We start from the raw sequence: 16,405 nt of genomic DNA, 5'->3' as shown, positions 1-16,405 counted from the left end.
TGTTCCAGTCACAACAGACTGACTTGATGCTCTAATTGAGAATCCAGTGCAAAACTCAGCCGGTCAAGATGTGGGAAGGATTAGTGACATCAACCTAAATCTACTCTTTCAAGTGCAATTCCTGCTCCACATCTACCAGCGTATTACATTTGCACTAGTCATACTTTCAAACCTTGAGGAAGAGTGACACCATGTGGCCATGTAGCAAACTGCAGGTGTCTGAGAGTAACTCAACATGCTAACATTCACAATTATTAAAGCTTTATGAAATAAAAAGGACTGTTTAATGGTGCAGGTAATCTCGCCTGAATCACTTATCTAGATGTCAGTCATATGCCATTACCAAGAACGTAAACAATTGTTTTTTCTGATGACAGAGTGGTCAGGGAATGTGTTTTTGAGTAAGACTGCCATCTGCTTGTACAGCTGACCGTTTCACCCGAACTCGTACAGAAACCCTGATAACATCATGTGTGATCTGCCTACACAATATACAGAACACCGTAAGAGTCAACAACCTTTATTTGTCCATATATGTGCCACTCAAAAATTGGGAAGAGATGTTACAGGGTTTGCCCTTAAAAGAGAAGCCTATATGGATCAGTTACATTATTTTTTTTTCTTTCTACATTGAGGCCACTGACAAAGATAGGGGGAAAAAATTAAAGACAATATGGTCGTAACAGTGTAAACACATGGTAATATACATAAAAGCATAAAGTAATTGGTATCAGTGACAAATTAAAAATGTAGGGTAAGTTAGTATGAATAAGAACAAAAGACTCCTGAAAACCCTAACTTTTTTTTTCCTTTTTTGTTTTGAAATAACAGCTCAGCATACATTTCTACATAGCATGCAATAAGGCACCTATCTAACACAAGGAAGAAACCTATGCTACAGTTTGAAGCACAATTGTTATCCAAATAAAATGAAAAGAAAATATTGCTAACCATAATGTTCACTCCCATAAAAACAGTATATCTCTCATTCCCTTTCATATAACCCAAGCCGTATCTAAAAAAATACATCAGTTTGTAAAAGATATTTTACACAGAACAGTAAATAGAGCGCAATCCAATGAAATTCGGAAAAATCTTAAAGTCCTGTAAAAGCAAGCTTTTCTCCTGTTGTCTTTTTTAGTATACACAATCGATCTGCTTGACCAAATTGTGGTTTCGTAGAACATCATGAGTAAGAGTTACCTATTTTCTATACACAGGTATTTGAATTAGTCTCCAAAGCATAAAAGAAAATGTGTAATTGCATTTCAGTAATGTACATTTGGTGCTGGAGTACAGAGGAAAGCGCACAGTAAATAATTAGGACACAGGTCATCTTGTAATATGCTACCCAGTATTTTTATTTTCTATTATGCATTTTGACTAAATTGCATCTCACAATAGAATTAGGGTCTCAGCCACTATAGCTCTCTGTACAGTCTGTTCAGCAGTGCTAACCCCTCGTAGACATACCAAAAACAATCCGATAAATATAAATGGCTCGTGTCTGATGGAGCCAAAATCCAAGATCAACAGCCTGCACGAGAGCACCTGCAACATTTCCTGGTATCTCCAACACTTAAAAACAAATAAAAGTAATAAAGGAAAAAAAAAAAAAAGATGTGGAGACAAAGTGGATCTTACCATCAAAAATGTCATCTTCTGGAACATAACAGCACACTAGTCACCTATACATATATATAAAAAGAAAATCATTAAGTATTTACATAGGATTTCTTTGTCTGCTTCACATGGATTATGGGGGGAGAAAAGAAACGGCTAAATTTATTTAAATCAAGACAAAACGTTTCTTGTACACCAATTGTGTTGGTAGCCTAGAGTGCTACACCTCACGAATAAAGTTACAGCTGAGAAGCACATGTGCCCATCTGAAGGTACATTAACTGAATTCTGCTGTCAAAAAGACCGACTATGAGGAGCAGTGATGTTTTTTTTCCCCCCCAAGTAACAACACTTTTTTCCATGTAGATTATCAAATCACTTTTTTTTTTCTTTAAAAGTGTTCAAAAGAGGTCCTGGAGCAAGTTGAGCACAATCACAAACAAGTATAGAGGCTCCTTCACATCTATTATTACAACCTCTACAAACTGAGCAGGAAGTCCTGGGTACAGCTCTGAATTATAAGATACATAGTCCTTCAGGCCAAACCTTTTCCTTATGAAGAAAGGCTTGTGTGTCACTGTCCATATATATTTACTGCTCCACTTAAACATAGCAATGTGCTGACCTGACCATTCTTTATGGGAGCTGGCCTGATATTTCCTGTGGCTATATCAAGGGTGTGACCATTGGTAGAACAGAAACAGAGGGGGGCGCAGGGGTGTGTGCGCTGGTGTGGGACAGGGCGGGAGTGTGGTAAAAGGGGGGCTCACTGATCTACATGGATCCTATGATGCCTGGAGAGGGAGGATGAATGGTTAAAGCCTTTTCCACACTGGGAGCACCTGTATGGTTTATCACCAGACATGACACGCTGTTTTAAGATGGTGTTGGGGAATCCCTTCCCTGAGGGGATGGCGCTGTACTGCTGTGGCTGCTGCTGCTGTTGTGGCTGCTGCTGCTGCTGTTTATTCTCCAAGTGAACTCTCTGGTGCCTGGAGAGGGAGGAGGAGTGATTGAATCTCTTGCCACAGTGAGGGCACGTGTAACTCTTTCCCTCGGAGTGGACTCTTTGGTGCCGAGACAGGGAAGAGGAGTGATTGAAGCCCTTGTCACAGTGGTGGCACATGTAGGGCTTGTCTCCCTGCTGGTGGATCCTCTGCTTTATAGGACTGCCATAGGGGAAGGTTTTCCCAGACTGAGGAGAAGGATACACAGGGTTCTGCAGGTGGGTCTTGTGGTGGCGAGAGAGAGAAGATGAGTGATTGAAGCCCTTGCCGCACTGGGAGCAGGTGTAAGGTTTCCCTCCAGCATGGACCTGCTGGTGCTTCTTAAGATGGCGTTTACGGACAAAACTCTTCCTGCACTGGTTGCATTTGTATGGCTTCTCGCCAGAGTGAATCCTCTGGTGCTCCCTCAAGGTGGCGGCAGCAGCAAAGCACTTCCCACACTGTGTGCACCGGTGGGGTTTGTCCCCCATCGCTGCAGCATGGGTCTTCTGGTGCTGCTTCAGGTTCGACGCTGTAGCAAAGCCTTTGCCACACTGCCCGCATGTATAGGGCTTCTCACGTGCATGAGCCTCCTGATGCTTTTTCAGATGCCTTCTGCGGATGAAGCTCTTCCTGCACTGGGTGCACTTGTAGGGCTTGTCCTCTGAATGCATTTTCATGTGCTCTCTTAGGGTGATGGCAGCCGCGAAGCTCTTACCGCATTCTGAGCACCTATGGGGTTTCTCTGGCAAGTGGATCATCTGATGAGACTTGAGGTTGAAGGCGTCAATGACACCTTTGCCCACCATCTCGACTCCAGTGGGCACATAGGGCTTTTCTTTCATGTGTATCTTCATGTGCTGCTTGAGGCTGGCCTCCACAGCAAAACTCTCACCACAGTGAACACATATGTAAGGGTTGAGGTCTTTGTGAATCTCAAAGTGTTGGTGAAGATCAGCTATGCTGCCGAATATCTCCCCACACTCGTTGCACTGCAGACCGTGGGCCTCATGTATAATGACACCGTTTTCAGACTCCACTGTCAGCTCTCCACCATGATCAGACTCCACTTTCACGACATGCTCGCTTTCTGTCTTAAGCAGCACCTCTCCCAGCAGAGCCTCATTTGATGTTGTCTTGATCTCTGCCCCTGTGAAACAGTGCATCTCAGCATGTTCCACCTTGATGTAGTCATGGTCTGTCTCTGCTACAATTGCATCTACACAGGCTACAGCTCCCAGCTCTGGTCCCAGTCCCTGGATCTTGGCTAAGTCTGAGCCATGTATTTCCAGCTCTAATCCACGCTTTTCTTCAGTCATGATCTCCGTTTCTGCACCATAGTGAAGGTCGACCTGGCTGTGGGCTATGACACACTCCGACCCAAGCGTGTCAAGGCCGGGTGTGTCACACTCAGTCTCTGACTCGGCCATGAGAACACACTCCAGCCCAACGACCTCCGTTTTCCTGCCGGACAATGACTTAAGAGGGAATCGGGGTATTAGAGCTCGCCTTTGTTTTGTGCAGCGCTGGTGTCTTTGTCAATGCCCAGACCTGCAAGAGAGAAGAGGAAAAACAATTAACATAAAGCAGTGACTCAAGGGAGTGGTTTTCCCATCAAAGGGTATATCCTTATCCTAATCAAGCATCCTCCAAAATCTGATGTTTTGTTTACCATGTCTTCAAGTTGTACAGATAACACAACTGGTTTCCTATTGATTTCATCACTATATATGGAAGATCACAGGCCTGGGTAATTTATTTCAGTTCAATTAGAGCTCGGCAGTTTCTTTCACCAAGAACACATAAAATGGACTTGCTAGTAGCCAAGAGAAACAGAAAATTAAGTCAAGCCCTTATCAATTAAGCAAAAGGAATACTGAATAATGGGGGTTAACAGTGAAGATGGGTGACCAAACAGCATGTAGCATCAATCTCCCAGAGAGACTGGCAAAATGACATGGTGAAGGGGCAGCTGACTCTTCAAAATACAGATTTGAATAAATATATAAATGAGCAAATTAGAAGATAAATTTGATATTAGAGCCTGATTATGCTCTTCCTGTTTCAACTTCCAGATGCATACTTTATTAGTATGATCTAAGTGAACTCAGACTATTACTAAATTAAAAAACACTGTACTTTGCTATACTTTGCTCAACAAAGATGACTCCCACCTAGTCCTCTGGAAGAGTAGCAGGGCTATCCCTTTGCTATCCACAGATCAGACATGCATGACCTGGATCAGCAAACAACTTCTAGCACAACAAACAGTTAAGGCTGATATGTCACAGGGACTAAAAGGGGGGGAAAAGTTTGTTAATGCATTGAGATTCAGGTGGTCATTCAATGCAAAGCTGTTAAATGTGTTTATTTACTAAAGGATAACAGTGGTGCTACTAAATCCAGTTCACCTGGTAAGACAACATGCCAATTTTAGGCTTGGGTTGGTTCATGCTCATAAAGTACCCACATAAATACCAAGCAATTTAGGAGATCACACAGGAGTGAACGTGCCTTCCACATCAACTCGTGAACATGACATAATATAAAAGGCTATCTGTGACGACCAATTGAGGCTCGCATTTCTTCAACAGCACGCTGGCTACTGGGGAAATAACCAACTTAGCAACGACTTAGCGGGCTAAATGATCACACTGCTTGCTAGCTCAGGGCTCAAGAGGAGCTTCACTTGACTAGCTAACAATTGATAAAATCAGACTGGACCACACCATCATCACGTCCCAGCTCTAAATCTGCAACCAGCGAATACAAGACTGGTGTGCAAAATGCGCCCGGCTCCGCACCTCGTTTGTCGTTTTAAAACTGTATCCGGACGTTGCGGCATTAATTAAATAATACGGCTGTGTTACGGGTTAAACATTTATATGTTGATAGCTAGCCTACCGTAACAGCTACAAATAGCCATCATAGCCGCTAGTTAGCTGGCTATGGTCAGGGAGACTGGTTAACGACAAAACAGCATTGTGTTAGCAGCTAATGTGTTTGCTGATTTAGCCAGCTAACTAGCTTCTTAGCAAGCAACAATTCGCGTATTAGTTGACAATACAACGTACACAGCGAATCTCGTAGAAATAAAATATTATACCCAGCAGGCTTAAGCGAGTCTGTGCGTTTTATGATTATAATCACCAACGCGGAAATTCTCCTTGTGCGCAGTGTTAACAACAGGCCATCTTGTTGTGCCACACCAGCACTTCCAGCTAGCCAAGATTACATGCTCGCATAAGATGGCTGCCACAAGCTAACGTTAGCCCCGTTAGCTTCCGCCCTTCAAAAAACATTGAAGCCGAGTTAGCCCCCTTATACGGACAAAAAAACAGCCACACAAAGTGCATCCACGTCCACGAACACAAACACAGACACAAACTGCAGTCCTCGTTCACACAAATCCGCAGCAGACACGGATTCGCGGAGTAAATAACCAGCTAGCTAACTGCGACTCACAGCAGTTGCGATCCAGAAGTGCGCTAGCCGAAACAAAGATGGCTAACACGAAGACGAGATGTGCTGGATGAAAAGCCCGGGAAAGGCAACCTTTTTTAATCACATAAAGAATCGCTGTGAAACTCAAAGATGATACACAGTTTTGTAGTTTGAAAAGCGTCAACTAAAACAGAGCAGCAGCCAAACAGTGGGTTCTTAAAGCCCGTGTGTTTTGAGTGCCGCCAGAGCATGAGGTAACTTGGCTACAGATATAAAGCCCTCCTCTAATGCGGCAGCAGCAGCCCACAAGGAGCTCACACACACACACACATACGCACCACCTCAATGGCGGCCTTGCTCACATTAGCAGCTAGGCAGCTACGAGATTAGCGTGCTGGCTATCTAGCCACGACAGCCGAGCTAACAAGCCAGCTAACCCGGGTCGCTAGCGGTGCTACGGAGCCCTCCCTCTCCCCGCACTAACACACTGGAGCGGAAGCTTTCTTAAACCGCCCATCCGACCACATTAACTCTGGCATCGCATGCAAAGATAAACTGGATGGCGTTTAAAACAAGAGACGGAGGGGGCTTGCTTCGACATGAAACTTGTGCCTTAAAAAAATCATCTTTACATGAATCCGGCTTGAAATCCTTTCATATTTCGCATGTGTCGTTGGCTTTTCCACCACACAGCCATAGCAGAGTGAGTCCGGGCCTGTATTTTTCCATTATCACCGTCTACAAAGTTAGCCGCTATCAAAACTGGAAACGGAAAATACACCATCCCGACGTTGGCTAATATTAGCAATGCTAATTAAGAGTATAATTCAGTTATATTGACATGGAAGCGCGTAAAGTTGGCTCAATCGCTCTGCCTCCAGTGTTTCTACTTACAACGTTGATGCAACTTGGTTTTTATAACGATGGAAGAGCACAAAAAAGGATTTAAGATAGTGGCTGCTGTAGTTTAATAGATTTTATGACTGTACACCCACCTTTGTTTCCGAGTAGTTTTTTTTTGGATTGCTGATGAGAAGAAAAAAAAAAATGTTTGTATGCTTCAAACTCCGGATTAGAGAGTGCTTGCAGGCTTGTCTGCGCCTCGTCAAACTGGTGTGTCTGTCTTCCTCTCTCTCTCCCTTTCTGTGGAGCTGGCGCCACAGCTCATCTGGCGCCAACGTTGGAGCTAGCGACGCACTTTAGCGAAAGTAATCGTTGTCATTCAACTGGCTCGGCGGCCGCTAGCGCCACCTGCAGCCCCGGAGGCACACCTACACCGTACACCGCGTTATGCTATAGATATTTTGTAGATTATTTTTCATTATACATATAGTCTATACTAAGGTTCCAAGGTGAAAGATCTACAGATAATCGGCATATATATTTTAGTATATTTTATTTTTTTTATTACTCTTGTAAGGTATGCAAATGATTTTCTTTTTTTAATATTCTTTATATTAATCCACTTTATTTTGTTACTTGTATTTAATTTTTCTAAAGATATATATCTCCTAGTGCTGATAGATCTATCTATCTATCTATCTATCTATCTATCTATCTATCTATCTATCTATCTATTTATCTGAGCCATGTGGATCCATTCATGGCTTTATGAATGTAATTCCAATGGCAATATCCGCTATCACTTCCATTTTCCCACAATGTGGCGCTATTCTCTAGTGTGGTGGTACTCCACTCCAAACAAACAAACAAATGGATTGAAAAAAACATAAATAAATAAATAAATAAATAAATGTTTAGAAAAATATGAATTGTGTATCCATAAGCCTATAATGATGTGTCCCAGTTTGGTTAGCCCTTAATCACAGCAGTGAGTCTGGTATGTCACTGGTGGTCTCACTACTTTGATTTTCAAGCTGGTGGATTTCAGTGGTTGTGCCGTCTGCTTTTGTATCTTTGATGATAAGTTGTTTTACATGTTTTACATATTAATTTCATTATACAACCTGTTGTATAATGACCAATAAACTTCCTTGTATCCTTGTATCCTCATATATATTACCTGCAAAATGTGTACATTTTGACATTCTGACTGCACCCTCAGGCCACGAGGAGTCCAAAGAGTTGTCCAAATGAAGACATGTTGTCATTCTCAGGAGTCCCCCCTCTCCTCTTGTGAAACCAGTTTCCAGATGTTAATGTCTGTTTAGCATTTTGCGATTTTGTGGTGGATTGATTGATTTGTCTTGAGGAGATTGATATTGATTGTTCATTGTGAGAACTGTCTGTGGATACACAACATACTGGGGTCATGGAGGTTGCTGCTCTCTCATCTTGAAGGCGAGGTGAACTCCATCCAGGGTGGAACAAAGTGTACGAGGACGGGAGATGGATGCATCCGTTATGTGGGCTGTGGCTGTTTTGAGACACTCCATATTTTCTAGAAATGCAAACAACATCATTTCACTCTCTCTCTCTCTGTGTGTGTGTGTAGGTGCAGGCTCAACTTTATTCCCACTCCAGCAGTTTCCAGAGAGCCAAGCGGAGATATAGGCTTTGCTCCTGGGGAAGATGTGCCACTCTGTCAGAATTTCCTAGTGTCGTACCTATTTTTTTACTGTATTTAATGTATGCTTTCTTTTATCAGGTACTATGTTCTCTGTTTTATTTTTAGTTTCTAATTTCCATTGCTATTATGTTGTTGTTGTGTTAAGTAAAGCACTTTGCATGTTTTTGAAAAGTGCTACAAAGTTTTGCAAAGAGCTGTTTAATTTTTCAAAAAGTGCAACAAGTAAGTGAACTTTATTTCTACAGCACTTTTCAAAACAGTTGTTACAAAGTGCTTCATGAAGCGAGTCGAGAGAAAGACACGCAGAGAACAAAGAAGCAGGGCAAAAACAAGCAAGACAATTTTAAAGCACAGATACAGGTAAAGCGGAAAAAAATGAAATCAGGAAATGCCAACAGTGAGGACAAGTGTGTGTGTTTTTTTTATTGATTTATTTATTTTTAAATGTGAACAAATTTGTCTTCTCTTTGGCTTTGAGGAAGGCTGCTCCATGGTCAAGGAGCCAGCTGAAATGTGATGGTCTCCTGTGTGTTGCTTGGTGAGTGTGAGGGTTTTCAGAGACCGGCGGTCTGGTGCCCCCTAGTGGTGATTGGCGACATCGCATGCAGTAGAAAAGAATGAATGAAGCTGTCTGCTGTGTGTGTGTGTGTGTGTGTGTGTGTGTGTGTGTGTGTGTGTGTGTGTGTGTGTGTGTGTGTGTGTGTGCGCGCGCGGATTATGGGGTCCCTGCTGTTATAGACATGGAAGACTACATAAACACCTGTGTGGACATTGTTGCCATCAATAAATACATTCATGTTTCCAAGTCATAAACAGCGGATGGACAGGAAGGTCCGTCATCTGCTGAAGACGCATCATCTGTCTTTAAGCACAGCAGCTCACAGTGTGGCAAACCTGGGAGAGACACCAGAGTGGCCAAGAAATAAGAACAAAAAAATGCCATTAATAATAATAAATAATGCTCTGATATTGATTGACCACACAAGTTTTGAACAGCTGAGATATCAGTTTATGGTAAAGGTAGACAGTGATTTTTTAAAAAAATACAAACAATGTTTTGCTGATTGATTGACCATAGTTTTTGAACTGGCATCTACTACCAAACAATTGAGATTGTCAAAAAATGTTTGGTTACCAAGAAATTGTTGTTTTTTCTTGCAGTAAATTATCTCGCCACAGTCTGTCTTTTCAACCGTTTGGCTGATCAAGATTTTTTTTTTTTTTTTTTTAATTTTAAACTCAGAATTACCACACAGCTATTTTAAAAATGTTTTTAAAGGAATTTAATACTGTTCAGCAACATCTCTGAAGCTGTGGTCACCAGGAAATATCTGCTCACCATCAAGAGATTCCTCACAAACAATGCCACATGTCAGGAATGCGTCTGCATTTATACCAGAATGGTGGACACCAATGGTGGTGCACCACAGCGCCATCTGGCGGTGTGAGTGTGATTTGATTTCCCAGCCCCTCAGTATACACAACACTGAACGATTGACTGACACAACACCTTTTTGCCCATCAACTAACCAAGCTTCATCAATTAACTGTGACTATATACTTTTTTGGACAAATTTCAGCTTGGGGTGTCATTTTTACCCCTCAAAAATGTGTTTTCATTGTTTGATGATATCATAAATGAAATAAAATCAATTTAGCAATAAATAAATCTACAAATTTGCTGCTTATACTTGCACATTCATTTATGATGAGGGCTCAGTGAATCCTCCAGCCTTCATTTATGGTTTTGAGATCATTTTGGTTCTTGTATGTGACTGAAGAAAGAGAAATGGCTGTCTGTCATACTTCAAAGTTCATGTGCAAAACCCACTTTGTGGTTGTGATCAACCCATTATGAAGCACATGAATAAGGCCTCCTTTTTGTTATTGGTTGCTTCTCATTTTCTCTCCTCTTTGTTACAGGCAGTGCATGTGTAGTGCCACTCCTCCCCTGCCTATTAAACATCCAACCAGGAATACTGGTTTTACCTTGAGAGCACACATAACTAACATTCTGTCACACACAGCCACAGTCACACAGTTTCACTGAAGCTGTCAACATCTAAATGTCCTATTCTCTGTGGAACCCACATTTTTAGAGCTTCTCACTTCAACTTTTCTTGGATCTTTTGTTTAGCCTACTTGTGAATGTGAACACATTTCATCACACTTTTTTTGTTGTCTTGCAGCTGACTTTATTCCCCTGTGGACTTCAGTAATATTACTTTTGTATCAGAGTGAAAATGTCCCACCCCAGCACTCTGGACTTGGACAGATACAGCAGCTTGGAGAAATCTCGTCGCTCCACAAGCCGCAGGCAGTCCAGGACCCCGTCCAACAATGGGGAGGTCCTGTGTGACTTCTGCTCGTCGAGGAAGCAGAAGGCGGTGAAGTCTTGCCTGCTGTGCCTGGCGTCCTACTGTGAGACCCACCTGCAGTCTCACTATGAGTATCCTGCTCTGATGAAGCACAAACTGGTCAAAGCTACGGGCCAGATGAGAGAGAAGATCTGTGCGCAGCATGACAAGCTGCTGGAAGCATTTTGTCGCACTGATCAGACGTCGGTGTGTGTCCTCTGCATGATGGATGAACACAAACACCATGATACCGTCCCCGCTGGAACAGAGAGGACTGAGAAACAAGTGAGTGGTCATCTCAACAGAAACCAGATCTACCATATACATACCCAATGAGTGATTTAAAATGTTCTTTATTACATGAGCTGCACATTTCACATTGCTGTCATCCACTGATGATGCAAATTTTATGTTGATTCTTTCCTCTACAGAAACAGCTTAGTTCCACGCTGTACAAATCTCAGCACAGGATTGATCAGAGAGTGAAAAAGTGGCAGGACCTCCGACAAGCTGTGGAATCACTTAAAGTAGGTGTAATTTCATCTTGGTCACTGAAATGATAGCATGAACACATGGTACTATATAGAGAACCAAGCAAGCAAGGACTTCTGGTTTGAAATGAGAGAGAAGTGGTTTATCCTCCTTGTAACCTAACTCTCTCTCGCTTTTCTCTCTCTCCGTACCAACAGCACTCAGCCCAGATGGTCCTGGATGAGAACGAGCGGATCTTCACTGAGCTGCTACGCTCCATAGAGAGGAAGTACACCGATGTCAAGGAGATGGTCCGCTCTCATGAGAGGACCACGGTGACACAGGCGGAGATGCTGCTGGACCGCTTGGAGGAGGAGATCATACTCCTGAGGAAGAAACACACCGACTTGGAGAAGCTCTCACACACTGATGACCATATACATTTCCTACAGGTGAGGCTGTCGGGTATAGGGGCAGAGTATTAAGCCACGGTTCAGTCTTTACACATGGACGACATGTTTGGTCTAAGAAACTGCAGTCTTAGCCATATCAATTCTGGGAATATATCACTTGTGTTTCTTATTTCGCCATTGGTTAGGCTTGAATTGTATGCACCTCCATCTCTGTCTTCATCTTGTGTCTTTATATTAGAGCTGGCAGTCTCTGTCTGGTCCCTCGGGGTATGAAGACCTCAACAACATCGCCGTTGCCCCCTACTACTCTTTTGATGCCACCAAGAGAGCCATTGCTGCCATGAGACTGCAAGTGGAGGAAGTCAGCAAGACAGAACTGAGTAAAATCTCCTCTGCAGGTTGGCAAATCACCTTTTTTTGTGTCATGTGGCATCTGATGTCCCTCTGTTGAAGGTGTCTCCTCTCCAGAATGCTCATGTATTTAGGCTGCTGTTGTTTAGATGAAACAATAACCTACAGTGTGTTTCCTTGTCTGTCTTTCCATAGTAAAAGAAGTCTACATTACACAAGAAATAAGTACACAGACGAGAAGAAATTCAATACTGATGGAAGAGCCACGGACAAGAGAGGATTTCATGAAATGTGAGTTATCTGCTTTCTTTATTCAACGAACATGAGATCCTGCCTGGTATAACTTTAGATTGTTTGCATCAAACCACCAAGGCAATCTGACACCAACTCCAATATCATCCCCATTAAATCCATTTTACACTCTGACAAGTAAGGGCAAATTTGCACTAACCTGGTTTGAATAGTTATAGAGGTGGACTAGGCTTGGAACATTTCCATGCCTGACAATGGGATGAGTAAATCTTGTGGTGAAACAACTGAAACTAGCGTCAAGAGAGGTATGTTGCTTGTAGAACAGGTTTGGTAAAATGTGTGAAAGCAAACTTACAGTTCAGGATTGTCCAAACAAATGAAGGTGTTGCTGCCTTTGCCCCCACCTGTGTGAAGCAGTGCAGTGTGTTGGTTTATGAGTTGATGGAATGACTTTCAGTGACTCTTTAGCATATTATTTACCTCTTTACCTTGCAAGAGTACGGAGAGTATGTATTTTGCAATGCATGCATATCCTCCATGGTGATAAAACACAGAGATGAAACACAACTTTTCGACAGGGAGATAAATAAAATAAAAAATCCCACTGAAGAGTAAGTGTTGGGAGTGGTAGTTGTGTTTATGTGGTAGCTGGGTTGGATGTTTACATTGTCCTGTACTTTCAAGACTCCTGCCAGTTGACCCTGGACACCAACACCGCCCATCCCAACCTTCACCTCTCAAAGGGGAACCGAACAGCCACGATGATGAGCGAGCCAAAGAACTACCCGGACCACCCAGACAGATTCGACCACTGGCAGCAGGTGACTCAAGTTTCTTTCTTCTTTTTCCCTGCCTGAGCCTCCTCCAAATAAAGCTTTAGGGGCCTATATTAACTCTTCAGTCGCAACAACCAGCACTAAGCCCTGCAGGCTAGTGTACAGTCAGTGAAGGCGTATCCAAACTTTTTTGATTCATGTCAGTGCCATGCCGTAGTGTAAAGTAGCTGGGTGTGATGAAGCACATTAGAGGGGTGTGGAGATTAACTATTATCTTCATGGATTTTTTTTTTTTTTTTTTTTTGGTGACTCAAGTTTCATGAAAAGAGATGGAGGGGGGTTGATCCTTCGTGAATCATATATGAACAGTCCTCAGCATTAGTTGGACCTTTAAGCTAATTTGGTTTAAGTTGCATTTAACCAAAATTAACCTTTTTAGCCATGCTTTGAGCTAAGAACATTTTATTGTTCCTTTTATTTTTTTGTTTATTTTATTTCTTTGCTTTCTTTCATGCATTTTTTCTTGTATTGATTTTACTATAATTTACTTTCTAAATACCCTTTAGTGTAACCTGTAATCTTTTCCCCTGCTTGTATAGTAGTGACTTTATAACATTCTCTGATATACAGCATATGTACACTGTATTTTAATGTGCATAATGTGCTGCCAAGCAGGATCCTACTGGTCATTCCTGGTCTTAAGACCAAAGTTAGACTTTACTATCAGGGAACCCACTTTTTAAAATGCCCTCTTTGGCAAGCTCAAGCCAGCAGAATCAGTGCTGTGTGTGTTAAATTATTTTATGACCCATTTCTGACAACTACGGTAGTTTTTTCAATTATGCTTTTATTTCCATGACTGTCTTTGTTTTCCTCCTCTTTTTCATGTGTAGCCTTGTTCATGTGTCTTATGTTGGTCTTGATTGTGCAGGATTTTGTAAACTTTGCTTTAGAAAAATGCTATACAAATAAGATATTAAAGTAATTTTTTGCAAATGTGGATTTTGCATTCTAGGGGATTTTGAAGTTGCAGCTTATGAGTCATAGCTCAGCAGGGGTCGTTGTGTGGTCTTTTATAATACCAACTGTGGATGGCAGGATCATGGTCAATGTGCAATGCGGGCTGCTGGGGTAAAGCAGCAGTCCAGACTTTCAGTTTATTTATCTTTCCATCCACTCCCTCCCAGGTTGTGTGCAGGGAGAGCCTGAGTGGGAACCGTTTCTACTGGGAGGTGGACTGGAGGGGAACAGAGACAGATGTCGCCGTCACCTACAGGGGAATCAGCCGCAAAGGAAATGGCAATGATTGCAGTCTGGGCTGGAACGACAAGTCCTGGAGTCTGTACTGCTCCGAGTCCAAATACTCTTTTGTGCACAAAAATAAGAGCACGGATATATCAGTGCCTCAATCATCTCGTATTGGAGTTTACCTGGATCACAAGGCAGGGATCCTTGCATTTTACAGCGTGTCTGACAGCATGCATCTTTTGCACAGAGTCCAGACAGCGTTTACAGAGCCCCTGTACCCTGCATTCAGTGTGTGGGGCTTTGGTTCTAGTATAAAACTTTAAGAGAGTTGAGACAGGATGACGCAAACACTTATGAATATATTGCTTTAAAATATGGAGGATGTTTGATTTGTTTTTCCCCAATGTTTTACTGCTAAACTATTGTAGGAACAGAAAAAAATCCATTTAATTGTTCTTTTCAGAGTATTTGGTCGGTGTCATGTGTGAAGGGAAAAGCATGGTTCACATATGCAGTAATTCAATTATTATTTTGTCTCTTCTTAATTTAATCTTACATTTTATATTTTGCTCTATCGTTTTTTTTTTTTTTTTTTTTTTTAGTAATTTTTATGAGTTAAATCACTATTGCTGAATATCTTAGTCGCGTTTTATTGATTCATTGTGATCTCTGGTCTTATGTGTGGTTGTTTGAACTCATAGCAGGACTACCTTTTTTATATATTTTTGTACTGCAGAAGCCTTTAAATAGCAGATGTCTTTCAACATAAAAAAGATGTAAACTCTCAAGTGGATTTCCTGGTTAAATAAAGGTTAAATGGCTAAATAAACTTACAGTATGTTATTGATTTTATGTCTAATTTTGAGCACTCATCCACTCAATGAGATGTATTGTTAAACATCATTGTTTTGAACCGCCAGAGGGCAGCAGATATTTTTTCTTTTTTCTTTTTTTTTCTTTTTTTTTCTGCCTAACACCCACTGGTGTTAGGCAGCTCGTTTTTGCTCCAGCTACACACGAGCGCATCAAAGAACAAAGATGCGTTTGGTTAATGTGTAAAGCTCTCTGGAAAACCTGCAAAATATCCTCACCTTTTTCAGTCACTTCTCTAGCAGCTGCAAACCCCTCAGTTTCAAGTCAGAATCAGCCCAATGTCCTAATTCAATAAAATAAAATAAAGTAAAAACAAACAAACAAACAAATACATAAAAAAAAGTCTAACAAATAGGAGAAATTGCTGACTGTTCCCCAAACCTGGTAATCATAGGACATTTCCAGAACTTATGGAGGAGAAGAGTCCCGGATGAATTGATTTATTGATTTTACATAAATCAGTAACACAAATTAAAAGGACTGTATTTTCATCCAGTAATTTGTACAGATCTTAAATGAATGAGCGGATGGGAGAATCATTTGACCAGCATGGAAACCTAAGGTGAGTTAGTTTGTAATAATTCCCATGCGGTGTTTAACTGGATGGACTGTAGCCGTACAGGTTATACACCTGAGACTCCACACCTTTCGGTCAGAGGTGAAGAAGAAACATATTCAATAATCTACAAACCCCGATTCAACTCTCCTCGGAAAACCACGACCTGGATAAATGAAAAAAAAAATATCCACAGACTGCTGCCTACACTGTTTACTTGGCTTAATTCTTCGCTTCCATCTTGTTACTGGAAATAATTTTTTAGGAGTCTTGTCAGGAAATCGAAACATTTTCGTATTGAATACCGCCCACTCGGTATGCGAGTCAACTAAAATCCAGCAACCAGCGTGCGCGCACACACACACACACACACGCACACGCACACGCACACGCACACGCACACGCACGCACACACACACACACGCACTCACGCACGCTCTCTCTCTCTCTCTCTCTCTCTCTCTCTCTCTCTCTCTCTCTCTCTCTCTCTCTCTCTCACACACACACACACACACACACACACAC

General features: G+C 41.9%; 2 protein-coding genes across 4 annotated transcripts; one reads left to right on the top strand and one right to left on the bottom strand.

The window, feature by feature from the left end:
* Positions 1 to 504: 504 nt before the first annotated feature.
* Positions 505 to 7,230, bottom strand: LOC115372332 (zinc finger protein 883). 3 transcript variants are annotated; one of them, XM_030070134.1, is made up of 2 exons: positions 7,049 to 7,230; positions 505 to 4,160 (listed from the first exon to the last, which is right to left on the bottom strand). In XM_030070134.1, exon 2 carries the CDS (start codon positions 4,037 to 4,039, stop codon positions 2,390 to 2,392), a length of 1,650 nt encoding a protein of 549 aa, XP_029925994.1. In that variant the 5' UTR covers positions 4,040 to 4,160; positions 7,049 to 7,230; the 3' UTR covers positions 505 to 2,389. The 3 variants fall into 3 exon arrangements, with proteins under 3 accessions (XP_029925994.1, XP_029925997.1, XP_029925995.1); XM_030070137.1 differs by lacking the exon at positions 7,049 to 7,230 and adding an exon at positions 6,075 to 6,288; XM_030070135.1 differs by lacking the exon at positions 7,049 to 7,230 and adding an exon at positions 5,716 to 5,796.
* A 3,399-nt stretch (positions 7,231 to 10,629) lies between these two features.
* ftr14l (finTRIM family, member 14-like) lies at positions 10,630 to 15,183 on the top strand. Its single transcript, XM_030070646.1, has 7 exons — positions 10,630 to 11,225; positions 11,372 to 11,467; positions 11,630 to 11,863; positions 12,063 to 12,222; positions 12,371 to 12,466; positions 13,112 to 13,248; positions 14,391 to 15,183. The coding sequence occupies exons 1-7, from the start codon at positions 10,827 to 10,829 to the stop codon at positions 14,772 to 14,774; spliced, it is 1,506 nt and encodes a 501-aa protein (XP_029926506.1). The 5' UTR covers positions 10,630 to 10,826; the 3' UTR covers positions 14,775 to 15,183.
* The last annotated feature ends 1,222 nt before the right edge of the window (positions 15,184 to 16,405 follow it).

Source organism: Myripristis murdjan, chromosome 15 (assembly GCF_902150065.1).
Source record: "Myripristis murdjan chromosome 15, fMyrMur1.1, whole genome shotgun sequence".
Taxonomy (NCBI): Eukaryota; Metazoa; Chordata; class Actinopteri; order Holocentriformes; family Holocentridae; genus Myripristis; species Myripristis murdjan.
This window is presented reverse-complemented; position numbering and strand designations above follow the sequence as displayed.